General features: G+C 40.1%; 1 protein-coding gene across 3 annotated transcripts in view; it reads left to right on the top strand.

Annotated features, from left to right (window-relative positions):
• The window catches only part of spryd3 (SPRY domain containing 3), a 72001-nt gene that overhangs the window by 34867 nt on the left and 16199 nt on the right, over positions 1-20935 (top strand). For all 3 annotated transcript variants that reach the window (XM_005477892.3, XM_003457059.4, XM_025901774.1), the window contains one exon: positions 10782-10839. In XM_005477892.3, coding sequence (XP_005477949.1) covers positions 10782-10839 — 58 coding nt within the window. The remainder of the gene's footprint in view (positions 1-10781; positions 10840-20935) is intronic.

Raw genomic sequence — 20935 nt, 5'->3', positions numbered from 1 at the left:
TTTTTTGCTTTCATTCATTCGTTTCACACTCAGTGCAATAAGTAGTTCTGGAACAGTTTCTACAATACTCAGTGAAAGCAACTAATGTTTTGATCCAAGGAGAACAAAATAAGCTATTATAATTTTCATTTTAATAGCATTTCAGAATCCACAGATGATGATAAGAACTCTTTTTTGTTTCAGCCAACACTGATATTGCAACAAATACACATGTCAAAAATGTTAGTTGACATTTTTGACATGTGTCAAAAAAAAAAAAAAAGTTAGTTGACATTATTGTTATATTTTCAGAATTATTTTATGTGCAGAAAAGGATAAAACCAGACAAATGTCGGGTTTCACACATGTAAGTAAACGCATACAGGCGAGGAAGCGGTTGAGCGGTGATTACTTAAGTCAGTTTGCTTGCTTTCAGGTTCCCTCACCTTTTTTTAAATGGCTGCATTACTTTTGTTTGTTGGGTTTAATCAGGGTTTTTGGTATAAAAGCTTTAAGCCTAAGGTCAGGAGCGATGCCAAAGCAGCTTTTCCCTTTTTAATACACGTTACGGTATCAGCAGCAGCCCCAAGAATCCTGTATTATCCATTATTATGACTTTTACTTGAGCATCACTAAGTGTAGAGAGTAGATGGCAAGATCAGATTTTCAAAATACCCCTGAAGCTAATAACATTCCTATTAGCCTGCGTTGCACTCTGTGTTAAATGCAAATTAGTGAAAGTTAGCATGCAAATGTGCTAAACAAGCATCAGCCTTCCATGTTGGCTGAAAAATGAAGCCAGCATGGAAGTGCCAAAATCTGCAGTTCCTCCAGTGGCCACTGAAGGATGGCTCCAAAAGGGAACCAGTCTCCGTAGAGTCATATGTTAACATTGCCAAAGTTTAACAGAAGATAAAAACATGTTTATAGCCTGACATTTCTCGCCTTTTTAAACCTTATTAAGCGTTAAGTTTAGAGAATTTTTTTAAGCTTTAAAAAAACACTTAACAGATCAAAAGAAAAGACGAAAAAGGAGGCGGGGGTGGAGTAAATTTTTCAATCCCCTAAGCCACTATTGCCAGTTTCCTGCCCAAAAGGGAAAGTCTGAAGAATTTGGGCTATGTGATAAGTCTGAATTCTTTGTGTGTAAAGTAAATGCTGTTGTTTTGCGTGTTTCATAATCTAAGATCTGTTTTGACCCCGCTGCCATTCCTAGACCTGTCATGACCCCCTCGCTTTCTCTCTCATTCCTCTGAAGACGGAAGATAAGGGTCTTTATGAATGTACAGCATGCATACGCTTGGTAGCACAGTTGTTTTTCATCCGGTACACACAGCGGTTGCTAGGCTGTGGGACAAAGAGATCTAGGATTAATTATGGGGTGGAAGAGTGTAGAGAGTAGATGGCAAGGTGGGGAAGCTAGGTAAAACGTCAAGAGCTAGAAAAATCAAGGGAAAGGGAAAAACACAGGTGAAAAAAAAACGAAGCAGGAAAGCCCTCATGTTTTGAAAAACAAACAACCGCCATCTGAAAATCCTACAAAAAATGACGGTAACCCTGCGGGAGTATAGATGCAGCTGGGAGAGAAAAATGGATATGACAGAGGAGTGAACGGAAAGTATTTGATTGAGTAGCCATCAGTGTTTTGAAAAAGACAGATGGTTTTCTCAGTTCACCCTTGACCCTCTTGCATTGAGTCTCTGGTAATGTACAGCAGCCTAGTCATAAAGCTACACACACACAGCGAAGCCTACACGCTTGTACACACAAACAAGAAATAAAATGGTTTCCTCTGTCCTGGTGTGCCCCGGGAACAGGTCCTGGGAACAGCACTCTTCCTTTTCCTCTTGTGATGCAGCAGTCCTTCTAACCGTTTTTTTGTGCTGCTCCAAGAATCTCTTTCTAGCAGGGTCAACTTAGGATAAAACAAAGGATCAGTTACTGTGCCAAGGCCTCTGATCACAACCAGTGCAACAACAGTGTCAGGGATGCTACTTAGTATAAATTGCGCTTTAAAGAATCATTCATTTTTAATGGAACAATGCAAAAACAATCACCACTTCCACTTTCTAAAACTTGACTATTTTATGCTTTCATAAATCTACTACTTATCTGGGTCTAAGCTGTGGTCACCCAATGGGACAACAAGGCATTGCTAAGCCAGCCAAGCTCCCTCATCTCACAGCATCTTCTGGGTTTGTTGTGGGGTCTCCTCCAAGTTCAACATGCCCAAAACACCTCAACAAGGAGGTGCACAGGATGCATCCTCGGCAGCTCTACTCTGAGTCCTTCCTGAATGAACAGGTTCCTCACCCTATCTCTAAGGCTGAGCCAAGAGAGCCTTGGGAGGAATCTCATTTCCGCTACTTTTATCTGAGATCTCATTCTTTCGGTCACTACCCGCAGTGTTTGGCTTTAGTTGAGGGTTGAAGTGTAAATCGAAAGCTTCACTTTCACTCTCAGCTCTCTCTTTACAACAGCAGATCAGTACAGGGTCCACGTCAACACAGATGACAATCCATCTTTCAGTCTCCTGCTCTACTTTCCCCTTTCTCGTAAACAAGTCTCAGAAATACTGGGCAGCAGCTCCTTCATAAATGTGGATTAAACTGTGTATCTTTTGGGTTTTGGATGGTGCCTAGATGGAAAAAGATGTAAATGATGTCTGAAGATGTTAACTTGAACTATGAAAAGGTATTATTCATAGCACAACATTTTTTAACCATTCATTTACAAATAAATTAATCATTAAACTGAGAAAATAATGGATACATTTAAAGATAAAGAACATCATATTCTTTCAGTCTGTCCTTTTCTTTTGTACATTGGCATGTGGAATAGTTTCTTGGCCACTGGACAGAAGCAGGAAGCTCTTAGGCTGGGAGTCAGCTGATTGATGAGCAGTGTAAGTTGGATAACTAAAGCAGAAAGAGAAGTGGAAGACGTCAGAGCAGTACTGAACAAGAAGACGAGTATAAATACAAGTTTGAGAAGCAGGTTGTAAACTCAACAAATGGTACACATAAAACCCAAACTGGAACTTGTTTATGAAGACCGCTGTATGAAAGCTTTTAAAAAAAAATCTTATAACAGCACAGTGATTGCAAGCTGTGCCAACATGAGCAGTTCGACTTTAAATGCGATGAAACTGCATTAGGTAGTACAGAAGTGATGGCTCCTGAAAGCGGGCCTATGTAGATACTCCACTAAAAATCACTAATGATTTTTGACCAATCACTTATGAACATTTCTGATAATAAGACAATAACTGTTCTAAGTGACCCCAAACTTTTAATGCAGTAGTCTAAAACATAGGTTTGCAAACTTTGTCCCCAAGGTACACCATAAGGCAAGCCTGAATGCATTTCTGCAGAACATTTCCTCTGTTATCTGTGTAGTGGCATAGCGGGAGCTCTGATTGTATTGACAAATAAAGGTGCTTTTGAGTACGATATCTGTAATTTATTTGCTGTGCAATAAGCTCCACTAACATATAATTCTGTCCCCTTATCAGCCGCTTTCACACAAACCAACAGAAGGTCTGCTGCCTCTGACTTGTATCTGGTGTTCTCTTCTCTCAGAAGAGATGTTTTGGTTTCCTGGTGCCTCCTTGGCACCATTTGCAGTAGTTTCAAGTAGTATTTGTAAATAGACTTTTAGCTCTACCTCAGTCAGAGGCTTTAGTGTATCAGTCAGGACATTTTAGATGGTTTAATATAATAAAGTTAAGTTTTATTAATTACTTTTTATGCAGCTAGAGTAACAATGATTGGGTGATACAGAATCTGCAGGTATGCCTGGACTTGAACCACTGTTCTCTGGAACCTGCTCTTTAAATGATTGTACTACCCGACAAACTATTTGGTATTTCTTTGGAAAATAGCTATAAATTTTGCGACACATTCCTGTCTAAAATGAATAATACGCTGCCACGCTAAACATCAGCTATGCACTCTCTCTGGCGCTCGTTCAATAACAGAGCTAATTTAGCAATTTATCTGATTTCATCTTGCATTTGAACTTGCATCCATAAAAAGTGATGGACATGCCCAAACAAATACACACAGATAGGCTGTTGTTCTCTTCTCTCGAGTCACATCATTGGCTAATGACAGACAGTTGCTGTTATGTGGGCAGCTGGAGGTTTTAGCCTGATGACATGGGGTTAAACAAACAGACCTGCATTAGTTCCCTACACAGCCTGTGCCCAACCCCTATAGGTGAGGCACGTACAAACAGAAACAGTACTTTCCCTTCCCGCAAACTGTGCCTTCTTCACACACGTATGCACGCAAACACTCGTGCATGCACATCTGCGGCACTTCATGGCTTAAGTTATATTTTTAGACAGCGCTGTGATATGTCAGTGTGATAGCAGCAGTAGGTGATGGGTATCTGCTTCCACATGGTTTTCCTTTCTGCCCGCACCTTCCCACTCATACTTTTTCAGACTTGTTTACTCTGCCACAGTGTGGAAATGCAGGCTACTCTGATAGCAGCTGTGGATCTGATATCGGAGGCTTTTGCTCTTCCATGCTGTGGATTCAACTCTACCGTTTATTATTCTTTCCAGGAGCTTACAGTTCTTTGCATTGCTCTAGGCAAACAGGGGTAGTGACCATGTTTCAAAAGTTTGGAGTTTGTGAGAGTAAACTAGCTGGTTAATTAATCCAGTCATCAATAGAGGAGTGTACATGTGATTAGTGGCACTATCACTTATTGAATACCAAAATTGCAGCACTGCAGAGAGAGTACATATCTATGGATGGTTTCTAACTGGGAGGATAAAAACATTTAAGAGTGTAAATGCTGTAGGAGAATATTAACACAGGAAGTTAAATAGTTTATTAATTTACACTAAAAAGTGCAGTAAGCAGAAAAAATAAATTAATCAACTTCTTTTAGATATATCTGTATGTTTTATTCTAGACTGGCTCTGATGTTGACATCAAGGCTCAGCGTGAGGCCAAACCAGCTATTGCAGGACTCCCTGTTGTTATATGTTCAGAGCATTTTCATGTATTCATATTTGTCTGACTGTAAACAGGATTAGACAAAAACTATAGGATGGTTTTAATGAAACTTGGAGAAGTGGGGCATCCTCAAGAGAACAATGCTTATCTCTTGGCTAAGTTTGAATTATACAAAGGCTGTGACTAAAATCATTCATTTATCACTCATCGCCAAAATGAAGGGGAACTAAACACTATCAGGCTCTACTCAGATTGTTTTCTTGGCACAGTTAAAATGTGACACCAAGGTGCAATCCAAGAAATAAATGTGAAGCAGGAAATGAGGCGAATACAGCCCACTGTCACGCTAAGAGATCCAGGCTAAAGTTGCATGACCAAACAAAAATTCAGCATCCTTCTAAAGGAAATAAAAATGTTCCTATTATCATAAATTTGTGATTATTTTTTCAATAAATAACATTGCATGTAAAAGGCTGCCAGAATATGGAGTGTTTGGCCAGCTTAACAGTGTTTTTGGATAACCAAACATCAACCTTCAGGGCTAAAAGAAAAATGATTGGGGAGATGCCAAAAACTGGTTGGTTGAGGCTGACTTCAAAAACAAATCAATCCATAATGACTCCCATATTAAAACGTTCTTTGTTACATAATTTTATAACTCATACACCTTAATGTGGTCTAGTTTGAGTCTTTAAATGTATTTGTGCTGTTGGTACCTTCTAATAGATTATCTAGAGGGAGCAACCAAAATAAGTTTTTATCTGACTAATATGATTTGATAGAGACTTCCCAATCAGTCTCTAATACAGTTTCATGTATTATTAAATTCATCCATACAGTTGATGGCTGCAGTTTACTAACTAATCTTCCAAGCATTAGTTGATCACTCAGTACTCGATCATTCACTGTGGTCCCAAATATGGTCACCTCGAGCTAAAAAAAAAAACGCACTAAAACAATAATTTTCTTTAGGGGTCACCACAGCAGATCATCTGCCTCCATCTCACTCTATTCCTAGTATCCTCGTCTGTCACACCAACCCTCTGCAAGTCCTCCTTCACTACATCCTTGAAGCCTCTCTATGTTCTTACTCTTTTCTTCCTGCCTGGAAGTTCCCTATTCAACATCCTTTGTCCAGTGTACCCACTTTCCCTCCTCAGCACATGTCCAAACCACCTCAGCCTTGATAACTTTGCCTCTAAAGCTTGATCTGAGCTGTCCCTCTGATTATAATGAACCCACGGTAGACCCGACCATATTTTAATGCTTTTCAGCATACTTTCTTTATTCCTGGTTGCTGTGTCTTACAGACGCGGCTGCAGCTTTTCAGCCGCCAGCTGAACACACACCAACAAGAACAACTTTCAATTCAATTCAATTGAGTTTTATTTATATAGCGCCAAATCACAACAACAGCCGCCTCAAGGCGCTTTATATTGTAAGGTAGACCCTACAATAATACATACAGAGAAAAACCCAACAATCAAATGACCCCCTATGAGCAAGCACTTTGGCGACAGTGGGAAGGAAAAACTCCCTTTTAACAGGAAGAAACCTCCGGCTCAGGGAGGGGCGGGGCCATCTGCTGCGACCAGTTGCAGTGAGAGAAGGAAGACAGGATGAAGGACATGCTGTTGAAGAAAGCCAGAGATTAATAACAAGTATGATTCAATGCAGAGAGGTCTGTTAACACATGTTGAGTGAGAAAGGTGACTGAAAAGGAAATACTCAATGCATCATGGGAATCCCCCAGCTAATCCTCCCAAAATGACAGACAGAACCCAGTTCAGACTTTAAGCCGGCGAGGCGTCATTATGAATGCCGCTCAGTTGCGTCCGCCTCCCCTGCAGCGGCACCGCAGACCACACCCCGCCACACTGATATGCTCATTTCTAATCCAGTCCATCCTAGCTTGACCTCACATCTTTGTCAGTGTCACTGTCTCCAAACCATACACCACAGTGAGCCTCACTAGCATCTTGTAAACTTTTCCTTTCACTTTCACTCTTTCAGTGCAAAGTCCAGAAACCAGTGGATGATGTCACAGTGGCTACATCTATTTTTCATATGCAGTCTATGTGGATGACATCAGTTGAGGTTGCTTTTTTGTGCACGTGTATGTGCAAACTTTTCCACATGCCAAAGTGTTGGATGAATTAAATTTTTGACCTAATAAATTATGATCAGTCGAGCCACCTGAGTTCACAAAGATGACGAATGTCTTCACTGAATTTCCTGATAATCCATCCAACAGCTGTTGAGACTTTTTACTCTAAAAAGTATAATTTTTTTATCCCGTGCGGATAATTTTCATAGATGAATAAAATGTGTGGTAGTCTAGCCAATAGGCGTTATTAAATCAGAGTTAGTTAAATCAGTAGGTTGTGGAAGGGACACCATATTTATTTTGATGGATTGAATACACTGAGGACATGTTTTGAATTAGAAATGATGGACACAACAATTACCACAAAGACATCTATGAGAACAAGCATTTAATGGTTGATCCATTTATCAGACACATGTCTGCGGTTTACATTAGAAACTCTAAATCTTCCCCTTATTTGCTTAGCTGTTCCTAATAGTGCCTTATTTTAGAAATCACTGATCAGGCTCATCAATCAGGGAGAAAACACCCAGACGTTCCTTTCCTTCTCGGGGAACCCACATGCCAGTCAGCTGGAGGAATCCTCAGGCTTGTGGTTGAGACGAGGGGGAAGAGGAGCAGACTTGGCGGATCAAGGGGTTTCAGGCTTGGAGCGGTAGCTGCATTCCTCCATGTCTCTCTCTTCTTCTGCTGATGTCTCACTCTGTTCTTCTCTCGCTTTCCCCCTCCATCCATCTCCATTTCCTGTTCCTCCAGCCCCAATGGGGTTGTCAGATGGGATCATTGATGTTTCCCTGATGTCGTGGCCTCCGAATGCCTGTCCTGGCCAAGCTGTCTGTCTGCACTGTCCCTGTTGTTTACCTCTCATCCCACACAGGTGCTAATAGTAATAATTTCATCTGGCTTATTTTGCTTTGGGTAATGTATTACCTATTCAGTCTGCATCAGTCATCAGTCAGAGCCTGTTTGAATAAAAGTACAGCTCCCTTCACAGTGTCTTGCTAAAGGCTGATTTGTTTTTCTTTTCTGGACGTCATCCTGGTCATATTTGGATTTCTTTGACGAGATGAAAATGAAAGGTCTTCAGGTTGCCTTTTGTGTGCTAATACTATATGAAAAGAAGCGCAGTGGGAAGAGTTTACTTTAGGGAAAAAGAGAGGATGTACAAGTAAGCATTTAGAAGATGTTGCCCACTGAGAGATAAAAGAAAACCATAATGTCATTGTGGCTCTTTTCTCTCTTGCTCAGTAGTGTGTTTCTACAGTAATGGATGTGCAGCCTAGAAAACAGATAAAAATCTTTAGTAATTACCTCTGAGTCATTCTGTGATCTTATCCAAAAGTTGGCCTGATAGTTATTACTGTTGGCATGGTGAAACCTGGAGAAAGGCGCACACACTGTACATGCAGACAGATGGAAAGAGAGAGAGAGGGAGAGAGAACACAACACACCCTCAGCAGACGCTGACAGGTATCCAAAACAGATGATCCTCACACCCATTAGCATGTTAACATGGATAAAGAACCCATTTCAAACTCCTCTGGAAATCTGAAGGCTGGCTTTCTACTTTGCAGAGCTGCCTAGATCTAAATCTGCCACTGTGTGTGACGTGCACGCTACCTGCCAGCCCGTTTAGCATAAATGAATTATAAACGGACATAAAAAACTAGGATTTGCAGCCTATTAAATCATTTTAACCTTGTTATTATAAAGTGAAATCAGACATTTCTTTTCTGTCTTGGTGAGAGACGAAGCTTCACATCCAGCTCGGTCTGAGTGGAGCTGCTGTTTCGACACAGGATGGAGCCGGTGAAGCTGTGGCTGAATGCCATTTAAAAACTTCTATTTGAGAAACATATACCAGTTCTGATGTGTTCATGCCATAGATGATATATAAAAATAGATGAGTGGAAACTCTGCATTTACGACGCCAAGTCCTTAAGCACACCTTCTTTCTAATGACCAGCAGGAGGCGACTCTTCTAGCTTCAAAAAGAAGCCCAGTTGGGTAGAATTAGGAAAACAACCCTTGGTTCTGCTCCTCTTTGGCCTCTGCACACACTTTCCTGTTGAATTATAGTCTCATTTGTTACTTTGAAGTCTTACTTAAAACAAAATGATGTTTAGTTTTTTTAATGTAATGAGGCATGAAAAAAGCCGGACAAAGACGCAGACTAACAGCCCCAACTACGCACAAAAGCAGCAGAGCATTCATGAAGTCGAGAACAACCGGACTTTTCAATATTTCCAATGTTTATCATTGTCTCTGTTGTCTGACAAAGTATGACCAAAAATGGGTTTTGTCGAGCAGTTTCTGAGGCATAAATGGCAAATAAACTACGCACTGTTTTACCTCAAATCCTCATTGAACAAACCTCTCAGCTCTCTGAGGGGAAAATCCCCCGCTCAGCGCAAAATAGCCCCTCAGTGACGCTGGAGGCATTTCTGTCATTGGCCCGTGGCGATAGCAGTATCTAGGTGGTGACTGATCAGCAGCTGCTTATAAACCGAGTGGTGGTTTTCCCCCCCAGAAGTTTCATTTTTTAAGTGAGTTAAGTGAGCTACAATAATTCAAACAACAGAGACAGTTTGACATTTTCAAGTTAAGAATTCATAGATAATTACCAGATGGATAGATTAAATCTGTTTTTTGCTTGGTAATGTAAAAGAAATTTTAGGATATTAAAAAATAAACCATTTTAAATTTAGACTTTAAAGCTGATCCACTTTAGAGTCACATTTACAAGGGAGGTAATCATACAGCTGTTGCATACAAGTTAGCTTAACTTTACAAAAAAGTTAAATGTCTTTTAAGTATTTGAGCTGTGCAAATGCATGAAAAGTGGTCTGTTAGTTTGCAGCTGACATTAAATGTGGAGTTTGGAGTTCATTAAATGTAAACATTTAATAAACATCACCAGAGTGTCACAGCACTGAGGCCTTCCCAAGACAGCCCAGACATGTGATCTTTCCAGCATGTCCCGGGTCTGCCCCAGGGTCTCCTTCTGGTTGGAAATACCCACACACCTAACCTAGCAGGCACCCAAGAGGCGTCCTTGTCAGATTCTTAACAATATCAACTGGCTCCTTTCACTGTTGAGTGATTGCCGCTCTACTCTGAGCTCTTCCCGAATGACCTATCTGCTCATCAAATCTCTCCGGCTGAGCACACCCTTTGGAGGAAGCTCATTTCCGCTTTTTGTATCAGTGATCTTATTTTTTTGGTCGCTGCTCAGAGTTTGTGGCTGCAAGTGACGATAAGGACGTAGATGGAGCATTAAATTAACGCCCAGCTCTCTCTTTACTGCAACAGCTTTGTCATCACTGCAGACAGTGCACCAATTCATCAGTCTATCCCTCACAGATACTCAAATGCCTCAACTTATTCCCAACCTTGAGCGCTTCATTCTGTTGTAAATGAGAACCGTAGCCCTTAAGTTCTGAGATGCAAATTCTTATCCTGGCCCGCAGGTGATGAGGCCAGCAGGACGTCTTTTAACAGACTCAGCCCATGAGTCTGTTTTACCTTTATTACTTTGAAATCTGTGTATCTTCCTGTTTTTCTGACTGCTTGAAGCTCCAACTGTCAAAAAAAATTATATTTATGTCGATGGGAAGCTGTTTGTGCCGTTCATTAGCTCGTCTGTTAATCTGTTATCTGTTAATCAGTGAAGCTACCTGGTGCAGATATCTATTGTGACCGGTGTGCCTGTGTTTGTGCAGGACTACCCCAAGAACAGACATCCGGGGTGGAGCCGAGGATCAGTGGCCTACCATGCAGGTGAGAGATTTTAACTCAGTTTCCTCTTTTTTTCTTATTAACCCCTTTCACAGAAAGAAAGTCCTGTGTGGTTTGTTTTTCTTGTTTTTTTTCTCTCGGTGTGGAATTACCCCCGTAGTCATGTTTCAGTGGAATACATAAATTGGATTTACTTCCTCTGAAGCATCTTTTGCTGCCTTTAGATGCCAACATCACAGAGGGCCGACTCGGCTTAATGTTTAAGGTGCCTAACACAAACAGAGATCAAGGAGGATTGTAGACACAAAGGCTGATAAAACAGACGGTGACAGCATCAGAGAGATAAAACGGACCAAATCTCTGTTTCTCTTTATCTGCTTTTCTGTGGGAGTTCGGTCAACTTTGTAAGTGATGAACCAAAACCCGAGTTTAGTTAAAGTTATCTTTATCTCCCTTTGCTTCCACACACACGTTCAGTCTTGATTATTTGTGACGACAAGCCTGTGAACATTATCTATCCAGGCATCTGCACAAACCCCCACAGTTCCCATTCCAGGCCTCAGCACCCCTCACTAACAGCGCTAAGAGATTAGCTATCAAACGCTTGTGCCATGATATGGGAATAGAAGCAGCTAGGTAGGTGGTTGTTATTACTTGGTGAAGCTACTGTGGGTAGCCAGCTCTTTATCTGAAAATCCAGTGTCACAATCCAGATCTTGTTAGTCCTTATCTGACCAAAGCAGTTACGAGCTAGCTGGCTTTTATCTGCTTTATTTTGTTCTGAAGCATCCCATTGTTATTCTTTCTCAAAGGGGGTTTCTGCTGCTCTTATTCTGAATGATTCACCATAACACACTATAAATGTCACTTTCCGTTCATGTTTTTCCACCACAAAAAGCGTAGGATTTTATTTTTAGAGGAATGTTTATATACTTTATTCCATTTGACCTCCAAATAAGCTATCAAAACACATTTTCTTGTTCAGTCCGCACATTCCATTTATGTTTTGAGTTAATGTTTATAGTCTTAAATCCCCATATCCCTTTGCAGATTCCATTTATACTTAGGATTTATTAATAATAATAACAGTTGATGCTATGCATCCTGCCGGGGTCTGTGGATGATGCCTCATTGCTGAGTGACAGACGAGGCCTGTCTTTCACAGAGGCTCACTGTGCCAGTCCCAGAGGTCTTGCGCTGCGGTCTGCCTGGTTTGGCTGCTGTGCATTGAACACCACAGCAATGTGCACGCCCCAGTAGAGCTCGCATTAATCTTATTTGTTACAGACTAAAATGATGTACGTGGTTTTCCACGCTGTGCATATGAGGTTTGCTTTCCATGCTTGGGTTAATGTGTAGACTCTGATCCAGCAATTCAAAATCAACAGTCAGAGCCTCTTCTTCATGTCTCCACGCATCCAGGATTTTCACTGAAAGGCTCGTCAGTCTCAAGAATTGTACATGGATACCGTTGGCAGGGTGACAAAAGTAAAAAGCAATATTTTTTAGAGTACGTTGATGGTTTTCAAACATTTTGTTTCTAAGGGATACCAAACTACTCTTGCTGGCCTTCTTTACTGAATGTGAGACATATAAGGCCCAAATGTTTGACCTTCATCCTCACGCTCTAGTTGTTTGTGGTCTGCCTTTCTTCCTCTTCCTGATTGTGTCCATCTCAGGGCAGACTTTTGGTCTGAAGATGTTGCATATTCAGTGAATATACCCATTGCAGAACACCTTGATTGGTTGGTAGAACTTCACATCGCTGTTGTAGAGGCTTATCTTTGTGTTCTGTGTAAGCTGTCTAGATTTCAGAATGGAGCTGAGCCTTCTGAAAGCATCCTGTGCTTTATCTAACCTATCCTCGATAAAAAGTTCCACCTTAAAGTTCAGGGTACACCTGTATTCATATGTGAACAGTTCTTCCTTTAACTGTCAGATGACACATTACAACAGCCTGACTTGGCCTAGCATAAAACTTCAGTGAGTGTGTCACCACTGCTTCAGCATATGCCACGCTACGATCAACTTATTAAACTCATAGTTTTGTCTCAGTTTCAGATCAAGTGATCATGTAAAGAGATGTTTGGTTTCCTGTTCTCCTTTTCCAACATCGGAGTGCTGGTGGCCAATGCAGGGCCAGGTGCATACGTTGCAGTTTTTCATTGGACATTGGCTGCTTGTCCACTCATTTCAGTTCAGCCCTGACCATTTTCAGAGGAGTTTTTCCCCTTTGTTAATCAACTTAACACTGAACTATGAATCATACATAAAAAACAAAATATTAAACATAAAAATGCATTTAGCTTTGTGGAGTCACCCGTATTATGTATTCACATAACAGCTTGACAACTTAGGAAAGAGCAAATTTTAAATTGTATCTTTTGGCACTTTGCTACTAACAGCCTGTCACAAAAAACAGAATTTGCTCCAATTTCTTTTGTTGAATCTATGAAAAATGCCAAAGATAACCAAAGTTTTATGGGCATAAAATAGTATTTTTGCAACAACAAGGTGATTTCCAAAGAGCTATTAGCTGGAAACTTGGCATATCTCAGAATGTGTGCAAATTAAAGAAACCAGAGAAGTGGAAGACCTAAAAAACTATCTACAGCAGATTATCAGTATCTGAAAGTCATGAAACAGGAAAACAATCCAGCAAATATCTGACATAGGACCAGATATACATCTGATGTTCAGTTGTTCCCTGAACTGTTCACTGAAGCCTCATCAGAAATGGTCTCAGTGAAATGGTGACTGTAAAGAAGCTTTTCTCAAAGAAGGGAAACGGGCTGAGGTATGCCAAATTACACAAGAATTGCCCTGAAAATCAGTGGTTACAGGTCCACTCAGTCTATACAGAGGAGGCCAGGAGAGTGATACAATAGTAAGTGTCTACAGACATCTGTAAAACATGATGGAGGCTCTGTCATGGTTTGGAGCTGCATTTCTCAGTGATGTTAGGGGCCTTGTCAGAACAGTAATTATGAATGTAGAAAAGTCCTGTCAGATTTCGAGCCACCATTCAGTGCCATCTAGAAATTATTGTTTACTGCCAGTGCAGTAAAAGCATAACTGTGTAGAAAAACACACAATGTAACATCATCAGTCGTGGATTCACCTCTCCAGAGCCCGGACCTCAACATTATTGAAGTAGTGTGAGATCATCTGGACAGAGGACAGAACAAAAGGCAGCCAGCATCCAAAAAGGAGCTTTGAATGTCCTCCAAGACTGGAGAACTATTTACGAGGACTACTTAATGCATGAATTTAAACATTATCCATATAAATTTAGCATTCAAGTATAATTACGAATCACTTAAGTTTTAATTACATTTTCCTGTAATGAAACCACATTTTAAATGTTTGCACTTTGCATTGCTTTGCACTCGTGCAGTGTTAGATTAGTATGAACAGTCTGTCAGACTGTACAGAACATGGCTACAGCTGAGTGGATATATACTGTATCAGTTTACTCTGACAAAGCAGACACACTCTTCTACATCGAAGTGCTGCAGAACAACACTGGTTTGCACAGCTATCATCTGCTTTCTTTCCACCTTGCTTGTTTAAAACTTCCTGTCACAGAAAGAAGGGAGGGGTTGCTGTAGTTGCATGTTTCCTTGTAACATAAAACAACAGAGAAACAACTGTTAACTTGTGGTGTACATTACAAAAAACCCCCCAATAATTAGTTTAAGGCCTAGTAACGTTTTAATTGTCTAGTTACTCGTCACACGTGTCCTTGCTTTTAATCGAGGGTTGTTTTCATCTTCATGTTTCTTTATTACCATTGGACTGCTGGAGCATTGTTCTGAGATAAATTAGACTTTTTTTGTGAGATCCATTTATATTCTTAGCATTTTTTTGTAGATCTCTTGGTTTGATATTGAATTTGAGTTTGTAGCGGGCAAGAAGGATGAAGGTCTAACAAAATAGGGTCTACTCAGTTCCACAGAAGGGCATGTTTCTGCACAGAGGTGTGTCTATTATTTTATGGTTGTGTTTTTGTATTAGCCCTCAGTACCTGAACCAGCAAATATCTGCCAAGTTATTCTTGGCAGGTCTTGGCTCCAAAAAAACAGTTAAAGCTGATATCTATACTTTGATCAGTGCTGTTTTTCTCTGCATTGGCAGTACAGGTGTTTATCATTAGCTATTAAGAAGAAGGTAACGCAGTAGATTGTGTGATTTACAGGAAAAATGGCAAATTGCATCACACAGGGTGACATTTGTCCTTTTTGTATAAACTTTAATAAACAATTTGTCACCAGAGCTCTGTTTATTTTGACCTGATTTATGGTACATTCCGGCAGACACGCAATCAGTGCTGAGCTGCATCACATTTGATGCGTATTATTGACTTTTGAGGCTGTTATTTTAGTCCTGATAAGTTCCAGGTATTTACACAAACTGTATTTTCCAACAATATCACTGCTTCTTTGTACAGTTTGTATAGTTTGAGAGTTCTTTGCCCGGCGCTGGTGTTACAACGAGTGTTTGCATTGGAATTTTGCCCAGTGTGGACCTCCATCCTTCGTGCTTGCTCCACACATTAATGGGCCATGAGGTCCCTGTGCTGTTGGTCCCTGTGGGCCCTGTCAGGAGTAACCAGCCATCCAACCAGTGAGTGCTCCTCAGCAAGCCTCATTAACCCTATCAACCCCCCCCCCAAACACACACACACACCCCTCTTCCAAACACCCCTCCATCAGTGACTCACACGTGCTATGACTCAACACCCGCAGCTGAAGGTTGTGCCTGACCACCACAGCCACCATCCATCCCGCTCAACCACGCCGACCAAGATAATAGGGCTCAGTCTAACTTCAGTGACAGGGTTTAATCTGATTCAAGCTCAAGTTCTGCAAAAACAATTATTCAATAGCAACTTGTTACGTAAGGGAGATAATATCACCCTCTTACCTTGGGACAGATTAGATTTGGATGGCATTGTCTGTACCACTTAGGGGCACAAAGAGAGGCTTGTAAATACTGTCTGAATCTAGGCTTTGTGGCTATAATTCATTTCAGTTAATTTCAATTTATATTGTGCCAAATCGCCAAATCACAACAACTGTTGCCTCCAGGGGCTTTACATTGTAAGGTAAACACCATATAATAATACAGAGAAAATGCTATACCACACAGTGGAATTCATTTGCAATAATTTATCTGACATATTTATAATGTTACAACCCAACTCTGCTAGGGTTCAGAGGGGGTAAAAACAAAAGAGAGTCTCATTGGGGAAAATCGGAGTCGGAAAAGTTTTATTACAGAAAAACCTCAACAAACTGAAAAATAATAGCGGCATTGACTACAGCCAAGCAACCAATACAAAACAAAACAAGGGGGGGCGTAATAATAATAACAGTGAGTTATTCTGCTCATTCCAGCTTCATAATTTTATTCTTGTACTCTCTTAGAGTAGTAAAGTAATGAATCACATTTCAAAATAATCCTTATCCCTGACCTCGGTGCAGCCCGTCAGGCAGAACCTGCATGTCGATGCTTCAACTACAACGGGTGTACCTGAAGTGTGTGGGAGTATAATTGCTGGTACAGTCATCATCAGGAACAATAAACACTCACTCATAAGGCAAGTTAGCCAAGCCTTGATTAGCAGTTAGGTTGGACTAGTTAGCTCGTTCTTACTAACTTTGTTCATATAGAGCAGGCTTATTACTAAAGCAAAGATCAATGCCTCTTAAATTTTGATGCTGAAAGCCCACCTCTCTCCCATGATATTTTCATAATGTGATGTGATTGGCTGAACTTTTTAGTGTGAGCAGTGCAAGCAAAGTGTATGACATCACGCCATTCACACCGACTGAGAAGTGAGAGTGCTAAAGCCCGAACAATGTGCATTTAGATGTTGACTGAATTCCTCCTATCTGAAAGAAGCTGTTTTAGCTCATGTTCCTTTAACTCTTTCCCCTATAAAGACAACATTTAATGACCTCCCCTGTACCTGTAATGACAAGGTTTTATCCTCAGCATATATCGATAAAGACATGGTTTTGACGACAATTAGGATAGTTTCCAGGCTTTTCCAAAGGTAGCTGCATAGATCGAGACCACCCTCACTAACCAGACTGAGTCATTTTGTTCAATAAGCAGGCCTGTAATATGTCAGAAAACATAAGAGAACGGCACAAATAGAAAACAAAATAGTTGCAAAGTGCTTGGAAGCAGTGTGAAGAAAAGACTTGGTCTACATAGAGTCTGTGTGGGATTGGCCTGAGTGATGGGGGTTACTCAGACCATGGCTCAGATTGGTGAGGTAGGTGGGCAGGGGTGGGGTGTTGGGGGAGAGTGTTTAATGTCTGTCTAAACGTAGGACAATAAAATTTTTAGGCTAATCGGAGATGGTTGAACAGATAATACTCTAAAAATGTTGATGATTTGAGATGGAATGACCCCATTAGATATTAGGGAGATCCCATCTGTGAGATCATAAAGATCCAAGACTAGAATACTACCTGAAAACTGAGCCTTAAGAGCCGTTATGTTTAATATTAGCATCTACCATTGTAAAATTATACATTTTAAAGAAAAATAAGGAAAAGCAGAATAGTCATTTGCTCAACGAAATATTTGCAAAAACTGCATTTCATTTTTCAAAATAAAAGTATATATATATATATTTATTTTATTTAACATACCAGCGTAATGAAATCAAGAAAAAAAAACAAAAAACAACTCACATTACAGAAGCTCGATCTGGAGGTTTTTTGGTCAGTGGATTATTAAAGTTGTTGCCAGTTTTCTGTCAAAGTGCTTGAACTAATTAATTGACTGACTCATGGTTTTTGGCTATAAGGGGATTATATTCCTCAGTCAACCTTCCAGCGTGTTTGCGCATGTACAGTATCTGCATTATGTTCATGCGGCCATGACTAATTTTAACCCACCACATATGATCTACTTTTATGTTTTTCAGATGTTGTTTTACTTCATGTGTAAAATGTCATAAATATTGAAAATTTTCCAAATTCTTTCTTTTTCCAACCAAAACCCAGAGAGAGTCGAACTGGAAAAGATTTAGCCACATAATATTTGAAAAGGTAACTTAAAAAATGAAAATATTTATTTAAATTTTGATCCATTCATCAGCTTTAAAACCACCAAAGTATTAAACATCACATTAGTACCACTATATACCGTAGAAACAACTGAAGATGTGCTGGTGTTGATGATGTTGTCCCTACAACAGCGTCAACATCAGCGTTGCTACAGCATCGTCACTGGAACTGTCTGATCACGTTTTGCAATGTCATAGTTTTGCCGATTGGGAAGAAACACCACACGTGGGAGAATTTTGCCTTCAGGGCTTTCTGCCTGAAAGCCAAGCCAGAAAGGCTTTTTAATACATGGGTAAGATTGTGAAAGAGTCTATTTTAATGCAAACCCATGAACTTTTCCTAAACAAATCCAAGTAGTATTCGTGCTTAAGCCTAACCAAGCAGGTTTTTTTTTTTTTTTACCTAAACCTAACCATACTCATTTGGCAACAGATTTTTTTTAAAATAATAAGTCCAGTAAGTCTAAAAATAAAAACTCCACGCTCACTTTTAGATTCACATGGGACACAAAACCCAGACTCATTGGTAAAAGTCCCATGTTTGATCCCTTCACACACAGCTTTGTCTTTATGTGGACTTTGTCACTTTACATTGTTAGCTGTAGTTTCTGTGAGATTTTTAGTTTTTATTAATTTCTCACCAAATGCCAACTTGGAGAGCCTCCAGCCGCCTGTGACACTCGCAGTTGTAGCCATGAGACCATGTCCCATGTTGGGGGTGCTTTAGAGATGATGCAACATGTGGAGTTGGAACTCTCACCATCAAATAATATCTCCTGTTAACTGTACATTGGTTATTAATGGTTTAATAGATGATTGTTGTGTACAGTGGGTGGGTACTTACTCTGTATCTTGTATACAGCTCTTTATGTTATACCTTTGAGGACTTATTTGGAGTTGGGTATCCTACCCAAAATGCACTCAGGCTCGTGGAACTGGAGATTCAGCCACCAGCCTTATGATAAGACGGCAACACGCTCTACTTCCTGAGCCACAACTGCCTAAACTGATCTGATAATAAGTGTACATGAAGTACATAACAGTTATGCAATAGCAGCTATGCACTGAAGGAAAGATCTAGAAAATACCTTCATGATAAGAATCCACATCCACAACTCACACTGTTATATTCACAAGGAAAACGAGGGCATCAGATCATCAACTGACTGTTGTTATTGGACTTTGCTGTACATTTAGGTGTACAGTAGGGCATAAAAATGGGGCTATGACTAGAGCTGGGCGATAAAACGATAACGATATGTATTGCGAAATAACTTTTTCTCGATAGAAAAATTAAACTATTGCGATAGACCTCATCTCTCTTGTCCTCTTAAAAAAAATAAAAAATAACAGCCAATCCAAATTAAGTAGCGCAGAGCCGAACCAATCACAGCCGCAGCGTCACGTCACATGACTTGTTACGTACAGCACAAGTGCCAAGGCGCACATGTGTATTTGTTTTTGCAGCCGGGCCGCCCAGGTAATGAAGGAAATGAGTTTGCCGACTACAGAAAAATCAACCGAGAGCGTGAGCGAAGGTTACCGAAGAAAAAACAGATGATGGTTCCAATGCTGGAGAGATTGTCAAACGGAATGGCCACAGAAGTTCCGTAGTGTGAAGGTATTTCGGCTATTTCAAGTCTGACAAAAAACAGAGTAGCGCGCACTGTAAATTGTGCCGAAAGCAAGTCTGGATATACAATAAAGCGGTGCATGCTCAATCTCTGACTGAAAGCGCTAATTCGTCATTCGGCTTTTGTCAGACTAAAGTAACTGTTAAAACTGTTTGAAAAGCTAAGCTATACAACAAGGAGAGATTGATGCTACGTCCACACGTACCCGGGTATTTTTGAAAACGCAGATTTTTCTATGCGTTTGCACCTTTCGTCCACACGTAAACGGCGTTTTCAGTCACTGAAAACGGAGATTTCTAAAAACGCCTGCCAGGGTGGATATTTTCGAAAACTCCGTTTTTGCATTTACGTGTGGACGAGAAAAACGGAGAAAACGCAGCGTCAAAGGTGTGCGCCTTTTTTGACGTCACACTGTGCGCCACGTTATTGTTTCGGTGAAATGAATTTCTACAATACTGTTACTGTTAATTGTACTCTCTGCAGTGTTTAAATGCTTACATATACACACATAGTTACTGTCCCTCCACACATACGACTCGGTTCTGTTTCTATGCCCCATCTTTGTTTACTATTTCCTACCGAGGCTTCTAGACTTCTGATTGGCCAACATTTCTACACGGTTAGGAATATATCGCCACCTGTTGCTTTGGCATGTTCCTAGCAGCGTTTTCCTTCATTTCTGCGTTTACGTGTGGACGGGATTATTTTTTAAAACGAAAACGGAAAATCTCCGTTTTCAAAAATACCCGTGTACGCGTGGACGTAGCCTGAGAATTTCCTTTTAGTTCTCAGTTTATTTGATATTGACAAAAGTTAGTCAATTTTGTCTGTTCTTCTGTAAAACGACCTAAGATTTATTTTTAGAATTAAAATTTTGTTTCTAAGTGGAATTGACAATTTAGTCTGTTTTGTTTGTTCTATTTTGAAACTTAAACGCTTTAGCGGCTGCCTTTTGTGTAGTTTACAATATTTGCCTTTATCTGAAACTGAAGTCTCATGTTCCTTAAGTACATCTACCCTGTTGAACTTATTATGGGAAATAAATATTTTAATTAAAACAAGCTGCTAATTATTTCACATTTTACTTGTGAGCAATGGCACATTTAAATCTTACAAATATAGTTATTTGGCTTATATCATGATATATATCGTTATCGCCTGAAATGAAAAAAACATATCGTGATATGAAAAAATCTTATATCGCCCAGCTCTAGCTATGACATATATCTTGTACTTTTTATACTCAAAAAATGGTTCTTTTGCTCATTTATCACACTTGTCAAAGAATTTGGGCTACCATCATATTTTAGCCCTGTAATAGACTGGTCCAAACTGTGCCCCACCTTTCTCCTTATGATTAATTTAGATAAGTGGATGAAAATGTGTGGATGGATGTATAATTGTGCTATGATAAGGG

The sequence above is a fragment of the Oreochromis niloticus genome, linkage group LG20 (assembly GCF_001858045.2).
Source record: "Oreochromis niloticus isolate F11D_XX linkage group LG20, O_niloticus_UMD_NMBU, whole genome shotgun sequence".
NCBI classification, from domain to species: Eukaryota; Metazoa; Chordata; class Actinopteri; order Cichliformes; family Cichlidae; genus Oreochromis; species Oreochromis niloticus.
Note: the sequence above shows the minus strand (reverse complement) of the source record. Positions and strands in the feature narration are given on the sequence as shown.